Source organism: Nerophis lumbriciformis, linkage group LG01 (assembly GCF_033978685.3).
Source record: "Nerophis lumbriciformis linkage group LG01, RoL_Nlum_v2.1, whole genome shotgun sequence".
NCBI classification, from domain to species: Eukaryota; Metazoa; Chordata; class Actinopteri; order Syngnathiformes; family Syngnathidae; genus Nerophis; species Nerophis lumbriciformis.
In genome coordinates, this window is record NC_084548.2 from 61,742,501 (window position 1) to 61,759,966 (window position 17,466).

At 38.6% G+C, this 17,466-nt stretch overlaps 1 protein-coding gene across 1 annotated transcript in view; it reads left to right on the plus strand.

Annotated features, from left to right (window-relative positions):
• hspg2 (heparan sulfate proteoglycan 2) overlaps positions 1–17,466 on the plus strand; it is a 362,847-nt gene that overhangs the window by 330,532 nt on the left and 14,849 nt on the right. Inside the window, exons 78-87 of the mRNA XM_061923339.2 lie at positions 1–5; positions 5,116–5,360; positions 5,429–5,600; positions 11,673–11,795; positions 11,984–12,040; positions 12,645–12,720; positions 12,830–12,908; positions 14,866–14,913; positions 15,201–15,271; positions 16,314–16,397. The exon at positions 1–5 is cut by the window's left edge and continues 217 nt beyond it. Coding sequence (XP_061779323.2) covers positions 1–5; positions 5,116–5,360; positions 5,429–5,600; positions 11,673–11,795; positions 11,984–12,040; positions 12,645–12,720; positions 12,830–12,908; positions 14,866–14,913; positions 15,201–15,271; positions 16,314–16,397 — 960 coding nt within the window. The remainder of the gene's footprint in view (positions 6–5,115; positions 5,361–5,428; positions 5,601–11,672; positions 11,796–11,983; positions 12,041–12,644; positions 12,721–12,829; positions 12,909–14,865; positions 14,914–15,200; positions 15,272–16,313; positions 16,398–17,466) is intronic.

The following is a 17,466-nucleotide window of genomic DNA, read 5'->3' on the forward strand; positions in this document are numbered from 1 at the left end:
CACAGGTAACCAATCATACACATTTTACCTTTCTGTTAGTCATCCACTGGTCTATGCTGATGTTTGGTATTTTGACATATTTAAACTTTTTTTGTATCGATATCTGCCTTTTTTTCTTTTTTTTTTACAACTAGAGCAGAACTACATCGACTCATGCAGATGAAACTCAAAAATATAAAATCTCATGCAAAAGTCCATTCATGTCACCTGTCTCTTCTTATTTATTTATTTTTAAAATGTATTTATTAGGTTATTATTTTATTTATTAGGTACTACGGCTTTAACATTTTAATCCGGCATTCACATATATCAGATTATACACTAAAACATAATCTATTTATTATTATTATCATTATTATTATTATCATTATTATTATTGTGTGAATGTCCAAGCATTCACACACATCACATTCTACACCAAACATTGTCTATTTATTATTATTATTATTATTGTGTGAATGTCCAAACATTCACACATATCAGGTTATACAACAAAACACAATCTATTTATCATTATCATTATTTTTCTTCTTCTTCTTCTTCTTCTTCTTCTTCTTATTATTATTATTATTATTATTATTGTGTGAATTACCTATCAATCACACATATCAGATTCTACACCAAAACATAATCTATTTACTATTATTTGTATTATTATTATTATTATTATTATTACTATTATTATTATTATTATTGTGTGAATATCCAAGCATTCACACTTATCGTATTCTACACCAAACAATGTCTACTTATTATTATTATTATTATTATTATTATTGTGTGAATGCCCAAACATTCACACATATCAGGTTATACAACAAAACTAAATCTATTTTTCGTTATCATTATTTTTCTTATTCTTATTCTTATTCTTATTATTATTGTTATTGTGTGAATTACCTAACAATCACACATATCAGATTCTACACCAAAACATAATCTATTATTATTATTATTATTATTATTATTATTACTATTATTATTATTGTGTCAATGTCCAAGTATTCACACATATAGGATTATACACCAAAACATAATCTATTTATTATAATAATAATAATAATAATAATAATTGTTATTATTATTATTATTATTATTATTGTGTGAATGTCCAAGCATTCACTTTTATCGTGTTCTACACCAAACAACATCTACTTATTATTATTATTATTATTATTATTATTATTATTATTGTGTGAATGTCCAAACATTCACACATATCAGGTTATACAACAAAACTAAATCTATTTTTCGTTATCATTATTTTTCTTATTCTTATTCTTATTATTTTTATTGTGTGAATTACCTATCAATCACACATATCAGATTCTACACCAAAACATAATCTATTATTATTATTATTATTATTATTATTATTGTGTCAATGTCGAAGCATTCACACATATAGGATTATACACCAAAACATAATCTATTTATTATAATAATAATAATAATAATAATAATAATAATTGTTATTATTATTATTATTATTATTATTATTATTATTATTATTATTATTATTTTGTGAATGTCCTAGCATTCACACAATAATAATAGGGCATTCACACATTCCAGATTATACACCAAAACATCGATTTATTATAATTATTATTATTATTATTATTATTATTATTATTATTATTATTATTATTATGTGAATGTTAAGCATTCACACATCCATCCATCCATCCATTTTCTATCGCTTATTCTCTTCGGGGTCGCGGGGGCGCTGGAGCCTATCTCAGCTACAATCGGGCGGAAGGCGGGGTACACCCTGGACAAGTCGCCACTTCATCGCAGGGCCTGCACAGATAGACAGACAACATTCACACATATCAGATTATATACCAAAACATCATCTATTTATTATTATTACTATTATTATTATTATTATTGTTATTATTATTGTCTGGATGTCCAAACATTCACACATATCGGATTACACAACAAAACATAATATATTTATCATTATTATTATTGATATTATTATTATTGTTATTATTGTGTGAATGACCTATCAATCACACATATTAGATTCTACACCAAAACATAACCTATGTATTATTATTATTATTATTATTATTATTATTCTGCCCCAAAGATTTTGGCATGCTCCAGAGCCCACAGTTTTCATCTGATCGGAACCGTATGAGTATCAAAATGTTCGGCTTGACCAGGAATCATGAATTATTTTTAAAATTCCCGGATTACCCAGAATTCCCGGTTTCTCGGGACATTTTGCCTTTTGAAAATGAACGGGCCAATTTTCCAACATAACGCGACAGAGATGGACGGACGTGAAGACGACAGAAAAGATATCCGAACTTTGTGTAAATATCTTGAAAAATATGAGGTGATTGTATGAGTCAAGAAGAGCAGGCAGCAGCTCACACATTCTCATACTTTCTGTAACATCCAGGAAGAAATGTCGGCCATCTTCAAAAAATATCTCAACTATAATCTACATGAAGGAGCTCAGAATTGTTTTTTTTTTAAATGTTGACAATATTTCAGGAGGGAACCTTACAATGTATTAATTCCATAAAGTGTTATAAAAGTGTATAAAATGGAGTAGATGAGTTATTGTCATGTAGAGAAATGTCATATTTTGATCAATTTTCCCAGGAGATTTTCTATATTTAGAAATAGAAAAACTATGCTCCTTTCAGGGGTGTCAAACTAATTTTCATTGAGGGCCACATCCTAGTAATGGCTGCTTCCAGAGGGCCGCTTTTTAAAAATTAATTTACATTACACATGCAGGTAATAACCTATAATGATTCATCAAAATGCATATGCATTTGATTATTAGATTTTATTTATAACTTGCTTTAAAATCATAAATAAAAGTGACAAGCAGATATTTAACTATTTGTTTTTATCTCAAAAAATAGTATGGCAATACAGTATATAATAATATAATTGGCATGATCAGATAACATTAAAGTTTAAAATATGCTTTTTTGTTTTCTGTCGAAATTTAAAGAACAAATGCATTTAGTAAAAAAAATATACATTTAAAAAAATATGTATATATTTTATTGAAACCCATTTTTTCCAGGCTTTCGCGGGCCACATAGAATGATGTGGCGGGTCAGAACTGGCCCCCGGGCCTTGAGTTTGACACCTGTGTCTTATACACACGTAATGAAAGTGTTGTGTATGATAAATTAAATACAAACCCCGTTTCCATATGAGTTGGGAAAGTGTGTTAGATGTAAATATAATTGGAATACAATGATTTGCTAATCCTTTTCAACCCATATTCAGTTGAATATGCTACAAAGACAACATATTTGATGTTCAAACTGATAAACATTTTTTTTTTGCAAATAATCATTAACTTTAGAATTTGATGCCAGCGACACGTGACAAAGAAGTTGGGAAAGGTGGCAATAAATACTGATAAAGTTGAGGAATGCTCATCAAACACTTATTTGGAACATCCCACAGGTGAACAGGCAAATTGGGAACAGGTGGGTGCCATGATTGGGTATAAAAGTAGATTCCATGAAATGCTCAGTCATTCACAAGCAAGGATGGGGCGAGGGTCACCATTTTGTCAACAAATGCGTGAGCAAATTGTTGAAAAGTTTAAGAAAAACCTTTCTCAACCAGCTATTGCAAGGAATTTAGGGATTTCACCATCTACGGTCTGTAATATCATCAAAGGGTTCAGAGAATCTGGAGAAATCACTGCACGTAAGCAGCCAAGCCCGTGACCTTGGATCCCTCAGGCTGTACTGCATCAACAAGCGACATCAGTGTGTAAAGGATATCACCACATGGGCTCAGGAACACTTCAGAAACCCACTGTCAGTAACTACAGTTGGTCGCTACATCTGTAAGTGCAAGTTAAAACTCTCCTATGCAAGGCGAAAACCGTTTATCAACAACACCCAGAAACGCTGTCGGCTTCGCTGGGCCTGAGCTCATCTAAGATGGACTGATACAAAGTGGAAAAGTGTTCTGTGGTCTGACGAGTCCACATTTAAAATTGTTTTTGGAAACTGTGGACGTCGTGTCCTCCGGACCAAAGAGGAAAAGAACCATCCGGATTGTTATAGGCGCAAAGTGTAAAAGCCAGCATCTGTGATGGTATGGGGGTGTATTAGTGCCCAAGACATGGGTAACTTACACATCTGTGAAGGCGTCATTAATGCTGAAAGGTACATACAGGTTTTGGAGCAACATATGTTGCCATCCAAGCAACGTTACCATGGACGCCCCTGCTTATTTCAGCAAGACAATGCCAAGCCACGTGTTACATCAACGTGGCTTCATAGTAAAAGAGTGCGGGTACTAGACTGGCCTGCCTGTAGTCCAGACCTGTCTCCCATTGAAAATGTGTGGCGCATTATGAAGCCTAAAATAGCACAACGGAGACCCCCGGACTGTTGAACAACTTAAGCTGTACATCAAGCAAGAATGGGAAAGAATTCCACCTGAGAAGCTTAAAAAATGTGTCTCCTCAGTTCCCAAACGTTTACTGAGTGTTGTTAAAAGGAAAGGCCATGTAACACAGTGGTGAACATGCCCTTTCCCAACTACTTTGGCACATGTTGCAGCCATGAAATTCTAAGTTAATTATTATTTGCAAAAAACAAATAAAGTTTACGAGTTTGAACATCAAATATCTTGTCTTTGTAGTGCATTCAATTGAATATGGGTTGAAAAGGATTTGCAAATCATTGTATTCCGTTTATATTTACATCTAACACAATTTCCCAACTCATATGGAAACGGGGTTTGTACAACATCAAACATTATGTCACCACTGGTCCCACCTTTCCTACAAAATAATGTTAAAAAACTACTTAAAGTCGTGTCCAGATGTTTACTGACATATAATATTCATGTTTAAATAGCTTTTACTGCACATGAATATCACCTCCAAATATCACTTATTGACTGATAATATAATATAATATATAATGTATAATATATAATATAATAATATATAATAATATAATATATAAAATAATATGTAATATAATATGTAATATATAATATATAATATAATATATAATGATATCGGCCCTGAAAAAAACAAATGTGTTGATGTGTAGTTTCTCTGCAGAGCTGCTGTTCATGTGGTTTTCCTTTCATTTCCAGGTCAGGCAGTCCTTCGCAGTCCAGACGCAGTTTCTCTGGGCCAGTGGCACCGCCTTGTTGCCGAGCGGAACAAGCGGGACGGTCACCTCAGGCTGGACCACGGCCCCGTAGAGAGGAGGACTTCCCCGGGCAAAGCCCAGGGCCTCAACATCCACACCTCCATGTTCCTGGGAGGCGTGCCCAGCGTGGACCTCCTGCCCAAGCCGGCCAACATCAGCGGCATGTTTGAGGGCTGCGTGGGCGAGGCAGGTTCTCCCGGTGGACCATCCCAGGCCGCTGCTGTCCTTCTCTAAATGTCGCCCTTGCTGCCCAGGTTCTGATCAACAACAAGACGCTGGATCTGTCCTACAGCTTCACAGAGAGCCGGGGCGTGCGCAGGTGCGTGGACAGCAGCCCGTGTGACCGCAGACCGTGCCTGAACGGAGGACACTGCATGCCCAACGCCGAGTACGAGTACCAGTGCCTCTGCCAGGATGGCTTTGAAGGTTGGCACCGAAACGCTCTCCTTATCTGAAAACATGTTTAAAACCCTTGTGTAATGTTCATATTGTTGGTACTCAGCTAGCGTTTGTGGGTCTGATGGACCCGTTGCATTTTGTGGCTTTTAATGCCTCACAATCAAACACTTTTATGTTAAAATACTGAACAGATGTTTACCTTATCTCAATAAACATCTGTGTAAAGGATATCACCACATGGGCTCAGGAACACTTCAGAAACCCACTGTCAGTAACTACAGTTGATCGCTACATCTGTAAGTGCAAGTTAAAACTCTCTTATGCAAGGCGAAAACCGTTTATCAACAACACCCAGAAACGCTGTCGGCTTCGCTGGGCCTGAGCTCATCTAAGATGGACTGATACAAAGTGGAAAAGTGTTCTGTGGTTTAATGCCTCACAATCAAACACTTTTATGTTAAAATACTGAACAGATGTTTACCTTATCCCAATAAACATCTGTTCAGTATTTGAACATAAAAGTGTTTGATTGTGAGGCATTAAAAGCCACAAAACGCAACAGGTCCATCAGACCCACAAACGCTGGCTGAGTAACAACAATATGAACGTTGCACGGAAAATTTCTCTGCCAGTTTCTGCATCCCACGGGGATTCTTCTTTTGTGTTTCTGCACCTGCGGTTCCCACACAAGGTTGCAACATTGTTTGTCAACACTGTCTGCTCTCATTTTCTCGCACATTTGACCCTCTGATGTTCTGTGTACCTACACTCTGTCCTCCTCCTGTCTAGGCCTGTGTGTGTGTGTGTGTGTGTGTGTGTGTGTGTGTGTGTGTGTGTGTGTGTGTGTGTGTGTGTGTGTGTGTGTGTGTGGTTCACAGAACATCAATTTCCACACTTCTATTAGACCAGTGGACCCGGACATCTTATATGCAATAGAAATGTGTAGGGGGGGGGGGTCATTAAATATGTATTCTGATATATGTTCTTCACAGAAAATGAGCCAAAGCCAGTGAGTCTCAGTTTGAAAAATGTATTAATTGTATGATTTTTCTTTTAATAAAAAATTAAAACGGGTCCCACAGACCCGAACACCACACAATAGTTGAGCTATTAACATCAGCAGGGTTACATGCAGCATGTTGAGCATTTTGATGAAGATCTGGATAAAGGGGCCATATAACTGAATGTTTTCCATCCATCCATCCATCCATCTTCTTCCGCTTATCCGAGGTCGGGTCGCGGGGGCAGCAGCCTAAGCAGGGAAGCCCAGACTTCCCTCTCCCCAGCCACTTCGTCCAGCTCTTCCCGGGGGATCCCGAGGCGTTCCCAGGCCAGCCGGGAGACATAGTCTTTCCAACGTGTCCTGGGTCTTCCCCGTGGTCTCCTGCCGGTCAGACGTGCCCTAAACACCTCCCTAGGAAAGCGTTCAGGTGGCATCCTGACCAGATGCCCGAACCACCTCATCTGGCTCCTCTCGATGTGGAGGAGCAGTGGCTTTACTTTGAGCTCTCCCCGGATGGCAGAGCTTCTCACCCTATCTCTAAGGGAGAGCCCCGCAACCCGGCGGAGGAAACTCATTTCGGCCGCTTGTACCCGTGATCTCGTCCTTTCGGTCATAACCCAAAGCTCATGACCATAGGTGAGGATGGGAACGTAGATCGACCGGTAAATTGAGAGCTTTGCCTTCTGGCTCAGCTCCTTCTTCACCACAACGGATCGATACAGCGTCCGCATTACTGAAGACGCCGCATCGATTTGCCTGTCGATCTCACGATCCACTCTTCCCTCACTCGTGAACAAGACTCAAAGGTACTTGAACTCCTCCACTTGGGGCAAGATCTCCTCCGCAACCCGGAGATGGCACTCCACCCTTTTCCGGGCGAGAACCATGGACTCGGACTTGGAGGTGCTGATTCTCATGCCAGTTGCTTCACACTCAGCTGAGAACTGATCCAGTGAGAGCTGAAGATCCTGGCCAGATGAAGGCATGAGGACCACATCATCTGCAAAAAGCTGAGACCTAATCCTGCAGCCACCAAACCGGATCCCCTCAACGCCTTGACTGCGCCTAGAAATTCTGTCCTTAAAAGTTATGAACAGAATCGGTGACAAAGGGCAGCCTTGGCGGAGTCCAACCCTCACTGGAAACGTGTCCGACTTACTGCCGGCAATGCGGACCAAGCTCTGACACCGATCATACAGGGAGCGGACCGCCAAAATCAGACAGTCCGATACCCCATACTCTCTGAGCACTCCCCACAGGACTTCCCGAGGGACACGGTCGAATGCCTTCTCCAAGTCCACAAAGCACATGTAGACTGGTTGGGCAAACTCCCATGCACCCTCAAGGACCCTGCCGAGATTATAGAGCTGGTCCACAGTTCCACGACCAGGACGAAAACCACACTGTTCCTCCTGAATCCGAGGCTCGACTATCCGGCGTAGCCTCCTCTCCAGTACACCTAAATAGACCTTACCGGGAAGGCTGAGGAGTGTGATCCCACGATAGTTAGAACACACCCTCCGGTTCCCCTTCTTAAAGAGAGGAACCACCACCCCGGTCTGCCAATCCAGAGGTACCGCCCCCGATGTCCACGCGATGCTGCAGAGTCTTGTCAACCAAGACAGCCCCACAGCATCCAGAGCCCTAAGGAACTCCAGGCGGATCTCATCTACCCCCGGGGCCTTGCCACCACTGATTGTTTTATTACAGTTTATGTCACATAACACCTATCCTCATGATCTTAACTTGCCAACAGATTGTTTACTGACTACCTGATGGACTAAACACAAACACCAACATGTTACTTTGGCCTGCAAATACAAATAAGACAACAATGTACAGTATTGACTTTTCCAAAGTAAATATGTACATCAACAATGAGATTTGTCTGAGTGGCTGGACAGGACAAATTAAAAACAAAATGAAATAAAATAATAATTAAAAAAAAATTAAAAAATTCTGTGAAGGAATCGTTACAAATTAGAAGTGTGATTAATTCGGAAAAAATATATATTAATAATTAAAAAAAGTAAAAAGATATTTATATATATATAAATATATATACAGTATAAATATCAATGTATATATATTTGTGTGTGTATATATATATATATGTATACATATGTGTGTGTGTGTACGTACATATATATATATATATATATATATATATATATATATATATATATATATATATATATATATATATATATATATATAGTACCTTACATGCAGTTGGCTTTAGGCCCCCAGCCATATTTTTCCCCAATGCTGGCTCCAAGTACCCCGTTAGGGACAAGCGGTAGACAATGGATGGATGCATGGCTCCAAGTCACAAAGTCTGGACACCCCTGCTCTGTTTGTTTTATTATTTGTTTAATATAATTATTTTATCATTGTTTTTATTACCTATTCACCCTTGACTACTCTTTATTTTTACATTATTGCGGCGATATTAATTTGCACAAGAGATGTCATTTATTTGTGCAGCAAAGAAACATACTTTTTAATGATCTTGACTACATGGTAGGAATAGCAACAGTTAATTACAGTCAGGGTGTGAAATGATCGGAGCCATGAAACCGAAAGACAAACTGATGAAAAATACAATTACAGAGTGCTCAAATAAATACATGCTGCCTAAATTAATGCTAAATAGTCATAAACACGTTTGTTACATGAACTGTCAATGCAATTAAAGTGCATACGAAAATACATCTTCACCAATTTAGTCATAATTTTTGCACTTGAGACACTTCAGCACGTGACTTCTTCTCATACTTGCCACGATTTTACCGGGAGACTCCCGAAATTTCAGTGCCCCTCCCGAAAATCTCCCGGGGCAACCATATTGGGGGCGTGCCTTAAAGGCACTGCCTTTAGCGTCCTCTCTCACCTGAAAAAGAGACTATTATATATGTCTCCGTTATCCATAGGTTTATCTATAACCCATAAAGTAGGCAGGCACGGAGCTATTTCTCAGCATGTGTTTATTCCAGCCGGCACGTTAATACACTGACACACAACGTCTGGATTCCCATCACGTATTGCTTCAAAACTACGACAAGTAGTAATGTCCAAAAACATGACAGAGACGAAGCAGAAGAACGAAGACATGGCGACGACGAGTAAGAAGAAGAAGTACGCTTGCAAGTTCCAAATTGATTTGAAAAAATAATTTCAGTTCATCCAGGACATCTCGAAGGGGAATTGGTATGCTGCCTGCACATTTTGTAGATCAGACTTCTCCATTGAACACGGTGGCCGAACGGATATACTCATTGATGAACGGATTTGTGTGGGGGGGGGGGGGGGGGGCGTGGCCTGCGGACCTGCAGCGAAACGGGGTGTGCCAGGACCGGTTTCGAGATTAGCGACAGGTGCGTGGATGGCACACCTGGGCTGGCTTATCTAATCACCGGTCGCTCTGTTAAAGAGCAGCAGCCGGGAAGGAGAGGAGTTGTTGATGGTGGAGAGAAAACCCGAGAACAAACGAGAGTGAGGGCGAGACGGACAGAAATGACTGAAAACGAACACAAAAAACATTTACTGCAAAATAAATCATTGTTCAGAAAGATGAACGAGGCGGTCATGTCCGTAATTGGTGGTCTGAAGAACCCGGAAGAGAAAGACTTATTATTATTTATATATATATTAGAAATACAGGATCTTCAGCTCTCACTGGATCGGTTCGCAGCTGAGTGTGAAGCGACTGGGATGAGAATCAGCACCTCCAAGTCCGAGTCCATGGTTCTCGCCCGGAAAAGGGTGGAGTGCCATCTCCGGGTTGGGGAGGAGATCTTGCCCCAAGTGGAGGAGCTCAAGTACCTCGGAGTCTTGTTCACGAGTGAGGGAAGAGTGGCTCGTGAGATCGACAGGCGGATCGGTGCGGCGTCTTCAGTAATGCGGACGCTGTATCGATCCGTTGTGGTGAAGAAGGAGCTGAGCCGGAAGGCAGAGCTCTCAATTTACCGGTCGATCTACGTTCCCATCCTCACCTATGGTCATGAGCTTTGGGTTATGACCGAAAGGACAAGATCACGGGTACAAGCGGCCGAAATTAGTTTCCTCCGCCGGGTGGCGGGGCTCTCCCTTAGAGATAGGGCGAGAAGCTCTGCCATCCGGGGAGAGCTCAAAGTAAAGCCGCTGTTCCTCCACATCGAGAGGAGCCAGATGAGGTGGTTCGGGCATCTGGTCAGGAGGCCACCCGAACGCCTCCCTAGGGAGGTGTTTCGGGCACGTCCGACCGGTAGGAGGCCACGGGGAAGACCCAGGACACGTTGGGAAGAATATCTCTCCCGGCTTGCCTGGGAACGCCTCGGGATCCCCCGGAAGAAGCTGGACGAAGTGGCTGGGGAGAGGGAAGTCTGGGCTTCCCTGCTTAGGCTGCTTCCCCCGCGACCCGACCTCGGATAAGCGGAAGAAGATGGATGGATGGATGGACAATGCCAAGCCACATTCAGCACGTGTTACAACAACGTAAAAAAAGAGTGCGGGTACTTTCCTGGCTCCGCCTGCAGTCCAGACCTGTCTCCCATCGAAAATGTGTGGCGCATTATGAAGCGTAACATACGACAGTGGAGACCCCGGACTGTTGAACGACTGAAGCTCTACATAAAACAAGAATGGGAAAGAATTCCACTTTCAAAGCTTCAACAATTAGTTTCCTCAGTTCCCAATCGTTTATTGAGTGTTGTTAAAAGAAAAGGTGATGTAACACAGTGGTGAACATGCCCTTTCCCAACTACCATGAAATTCTAAGTTAATTATTATTTGCAAAAAACAAATAACGTTTATGAGTTTGAACATCAAATATCTTGTCTTTGTAGTGCATTCAACTGAATATGGGTTGAAAAGGATTTGCAAATCATTGTATTCCGTTTATATTTACATCTAACACAATTTCCCAACTCATATGGAAACGGGGTTTGTACTTGTTTGTACTATACATCCCCCAGGTTGGCAAGTATGCTTCTTCTGCTTGTTTGATGTTGTCACCACTGCCACAAGTGGTGGAAGAGTGTATTACAGTCGAGTACGGACCGCTGCCGAGAAACAACGTGCTTTTTGACGACCCGACATGTCATGTGATCCCGCAGGCGAGCGCTGCGAGGTCGCGAAGGACGTCTGCCGCGACGACCGCCAGTGCCAAAATGCCGGCGCCTGTGTGGACGGCCGTTGTTTGTGTCCGTCGGGCTTCACGGGCCTCAACTGTGAACAAAGTAAGTGTCGCCACTCCGCCGGAACCTTCGTGTTTTTTTTCTTTCTACGTGTCAGTCATGTAATATTAATAACAAACGTATAATTGGGATTTATGAATCCTGTCCTTGGCATGCTGCGACCCTTTCCCTACCATGATGCTATATCTCATATCTCACGGCTATTGTTATTATACATCCTGCGCTCACAGGCCGTGCCGTCAGCTTCCCGGAGGCGGCGTGGAGTTCCGAGGCTAGCGTGGCTAATGGTACAGTATTTGAATACGATCCGACCGCGACTAACTGGGGCCGTGTGAGGTCACGGGGGCCCCTAATACTGCCTTAACCGCCCAACACGTGGAATCTTTGTCAGGTGGAACTCAAACAGTTTCTTCCTCCAAGTCGCCCGCTTGTTTTTGCAAATGTTAAAATAAGACTTTGAAGTGATCGTTAAGCGACGGTTACTGCAATGTCAATCACGCACAATTTCGGAGAATGTGTTTGGAAAACGGTAACTAATGAACCGTTTTGAATATTTGCGATGACAAGTGGGTCGTTAGTAGCGACTTGAAGGCAGCGAATGTCGTCGTGTTTCTGATGATGCATGGAGAGTCACACGTCGTGGTGTTGGAGATGAGAAGCACAAACAACCTGAATGTGATGTTGCAAGTTTGGAATTAATTCTTCATTTGTGTCCTTGTGAGTAAAATAACATTTTGTATGATTTGGATTTTTAAAGAAAAATGCTTCAAATTGTCTGAATCAACAAATAATTTATTGTATTTCATAATATCTTTCTCTATGTTTGCCACCAGAGGGCGCCATAGCAGTGTGGCTGCAGTATTACTGTATTGCTGTGTTTCTGCCCCACAGACTCACCTTATCAGCTCGCAGCTTCTTTTGACAACGATGGCTACGTCGCCCTGCCCAGGTCAAGCTTCTCGAGAAGGTCATTTGTTTCTTCTGTTTCATGTTTCTGTATGCTTTTTTTTAATATGGGATGTTTGTATGATTCAATTCTGTATGCATGACTAATATGGAATGTTTTCGTGATTCAGCGCACACGACTCACCAGAGACCATTGAACTGGAGATCAACACCCTCTCTTCCGACGGTCTGATTCTGTGGCAGGGAGTCGTAAGTTCTGATCCTCTTTGGCTATGAATGACCCACCGTCTCTCCCTCTCCTTGTTCTCCTGTACATCATTACTCTACATCACTACTGTACATCATTACTGTACATCACTACTGTACACCATGACTGTACATCACTACTGCACATCACTACAGTACAGCATTACTGTACATACTGCAGTACATCACTACTGTATACCATTACTGTGCATCACTATTGTACGTCACTACTGTGCATCATTACTGTACTTCATTACTGTACACATTACTGTACATCACTACTGTATGCCATTACTGTACACCGCTACTGTACATCACTACTGTACATCATTACTGTACACCATTACTGTACATCACTACTGTATATCACTACTATACATCATAACTGTACATCACTACTGTACACCATTACTGTGCATCACTACAGTACATCACTACTGTATATCATTACTGTACATCACTGCTGTACATCATTACTGTGCATCACTACTGTACATCAGTACAGTACATCATTACTGTGTATCACTACTGTACATCACTACTGTACATCATTACTGTACATCACTACTGTACGTCACTACTGTGCATCATTACTGTGCATCACTATTGTACATTACTACTGTATATCATGACTACATCATTGCTGTACATCACTACTGTACATCATTACAGTACATCATTACTGTACATCACTACTGTACATCATAACTGTACATCACTACTGTACACCATTACTGTGCACCCCTATTGTACATTACTACTGTATATAATTACTGTACATCATTACTGTACATCACTACTGTACATCACTACTGTACACCATTACTGTACATCATTACTGTGCATCATTACTGTAAATCATTACTGTACATCCCTACTATACACTACTACTGTACATCACTACTGTACATCATTACTGTACACCATTACTGTACATCACTACTGTATATCACTACTATACATCATAATTGTACATCACTACTGTACACCATTACTGTGCATCACTACAGTACATCACTACTGTATATCATTACTGTACATCACTGCTGTACATCATTACTGTGCATCACTACTGTACATAAGTACAGTACATCATTACTGTGCATCACTACTGTACATCATTACTGTACATCATTACTGTACATCACTACTGTACGTCACTACTGTGCATCATTACTGTGCATCACTATTGTACATTACTACTGTATATCATGACTACATCATTGCTGTACATCACTACTGTACATCATTACTGTACATCACTACTGTACATCATAACTGTACATCACTACTGTACACCATTACTGTGCATCCCTATTGTACATTACTACTGTATATAATTACTGTACATCCTTACTGTACATCACTACTGTACATCACTACTGTACACCATTACTGTACATAATTACTGTGCATCATTACTGTAAATCATTACTGTACATCCCTACTATACACTACTACTGTGCACCATTACTGTACATCATTACTGTGCATCATTACTGTACATCCCTACTATACACTACTACTGTACATCACTACTGCACATCATTACTCTACATCACTACTGTGCATCAATATTGTACATCACTACTGTGCATCATTACTGTACACATCACTGTACATCCCTACTGTACGTCATCACTGTACATCATTACTGTGCATCACTACTGTGCATCACTACTGTATACTACTACTGTACATAATTACTGTACACTATTACTGTTGATCACTACTGTACATCATTACGGTGCATCACTACTGTACACCATTACTGTATATCATTACTGTGCATCATTACTGTATATCATTAGTGTACACATTACTGTACATCACTACTGTACGTCATTACTGTACACCACTACTGTACATCATTACTGTGCATAATGATGTAGGCTAACTCCTCCTAAGCTGATTGATGGGCGTGGCATGTTGCTTGTCTAACTCCGCCTCCGTTCCCCAGGAGACCAATGGCACAGTCACTAAGCGAAAAGTGCATGCTAGCAGAAAGGTATCACTCTTTTATTTGCCATCTTTGCTTTATTAACATGATGTCATTATCTTTGCTTTGTTAAAATGATGTCATATTTGCTTTATTAATATGATGTCATCATGGTTGCTTTATTAATGTGATGTCATATTTGCGTGGCTAACATGATGACATCACCACACAGTTGCTTGGAATGTCTGCATGAATGTTAATAAATGATGTGATGAAAAGGCTTCCTTTAGTGAAGGGTGGCTAGGCAACAACATCCACTTTGTTATGGTCCTGAATGAAACATGCTGACTCTGCAGGAACGTGGCGAAGGCGGCAAAGGCAAAGACTTCATCAGCCTGGGTCTTCGCAATGGTCACCTGCTCTTCAGGTGAGGCCTTGTCATTTACTGAAGTGCTTCTTCTTCTTCTTCTTCTTCTTCTTCTTCTTCTTCTTCTTCTTCTTCTTCTGCTTCTTCTTCTGCTTCTTCTTCTTCTTCTTCTTCTTCTGCTTCTGCTTCTGCTTCTGCTTCTTCTTCTTCTTCTTCATCTTGTTCTTCATCTTCTTCTTCTTCTTCTTCTTCTTCTTCTTCTTCTTCTTCTTGTTCTGCTTCTTGTTCTTGTTATTGTTCTTTTTCTTGTTCTTCTTGTTCTTCTTCTTGTTCTTCTTCTTGTTCTTTTTGTTCTAGTTCTTCTCGTTCTGCTTGTTCTTGTTCTTCTTGTTTTTGTTCTTGTTCTTGTTCTTCTTGTTTTTGTTCTTGTTCTTCTTCTTCTTCTTCTTCTTCTTCTTCTTCTTGTTCTTCTTGTTCTTCTTCTTCTTGTTGTTCTTCTTGTTCTTCTTCTTGTTCTCCTTGTTGTTGTTCTCCTTCTTGTTCTTCTTCTTGTTCTTGTTCTTGTTCTTCTTCTTCTTCTTCTTCTTCTTCTTCTTTGTCTTCTTCGTCTTTGTTTTCGTCTTTTTTTCCTCTTGTTGTTCTTGTTCTTGTTCTTCTTCTTGTTATTCTTCTTGTTCTTCTTCTTGTTCTTATTCTTGTTCTTCTTCTTGTTCTTCTAGTTCTTGTTCTTGTTCTTCTTGTTCTTGTTCTTGTTCTTGTTCTTCTTCTTCTTCTTCATCTTCTTCTTCTTTGTCTTCTTCGTCTTTGTCTTCTTCGTCTTTGTCTTCTTCGTCTTTGTCTTTTTCTTCCTCTTCTTGTTCTTCTTTTTGTTCTTCTTCTTGTTCTTCTTTTTGTTGTTGTTCTTGTTCTTGTTCTTGTTGTTCTTCTTCTTCTTCTTCTTCTTCTTCTTCTTCTTCTTCTTCATCTCATTATTATTATTATTATTGTTATCATTGTATTATTATTATTATTATCATCATTATTATTATTGTGTTATTATTATCATTAGTATTATTATTATCATTTACTCTGAGTCATGCTTATGTGGTGATGTTGATCTCAGTTACCAGTTGGGCAGTGGCGAGGCGGCCATCATGTCGAGGAAGACCATCAACGACGGGAAATGGCATAAAGTTACAGCAGTCAGGTGACATATTTATATATTATCATATTTACTGTTATATATTGACATTTGACATATTTTCATATTTACACATTTTCATATTGTCATATTTACATATTTTATATACATATTTTCATATTTAGATATTTATATATTGTCATTGTCATATTTTCATTGTCATTTTTCATATGTTCATATTTTCATATTGACATATGATCATATTTTCATTTTACATATTTAGATTATTTCACATTTGCATATGTTTATATTTACATATTTAGATATTTGCATATTACATTTACATATTTTTATGTTTACATATTTCGATAATTTCCTATTTTCATATTTACATGTTTACATATTGTCATTGTCATACTAACATATTTGCATATTTTCACATTTATATATTGCCATATTCACATATTTTCATATTGACATATGTTCATATTTACATATTGTCATATTAACATATTTAGATAATTTCATATTTACATATTTTTTAATGTTTAGATATTTTTATATTTACAAATTACATTTACATAGTCATTGTCATATTTACATAATGACATATTTTCATATTTACATATAGTCATATTTACATATATTCATATTTATATATTTAGATGTTTGCATTTTAAATATTTATATATTTACATGTTTACATATTTGCATTTTCATATGTACATATATTCATATTTATATATTTAGATGTTTGCATTTTAAATATTTTCATATTATATATTTACATGTTTACATATTTGCATTTTCATATTTACATATTATATAATTACATATTTATATATTTACATGTACATACTACCATATTTACATATTACATATTTACATATTATATATTTACATGTTTTCATATTTACATATTTAGATATTTACATATTGTCATATTTACATATTGCCGTATTTACATATTTTTATATACATATTTTCATATTTAGATATTTACATATTGTCATTGTCATATCTTCATTGTCATTTTTCATATGAACATGTTTTCATATTGACATATGTTCATATTTTAATTTTACATATTTGAATAATTTAATATTTGAATAATTTAATATTTGCATATTTTTAT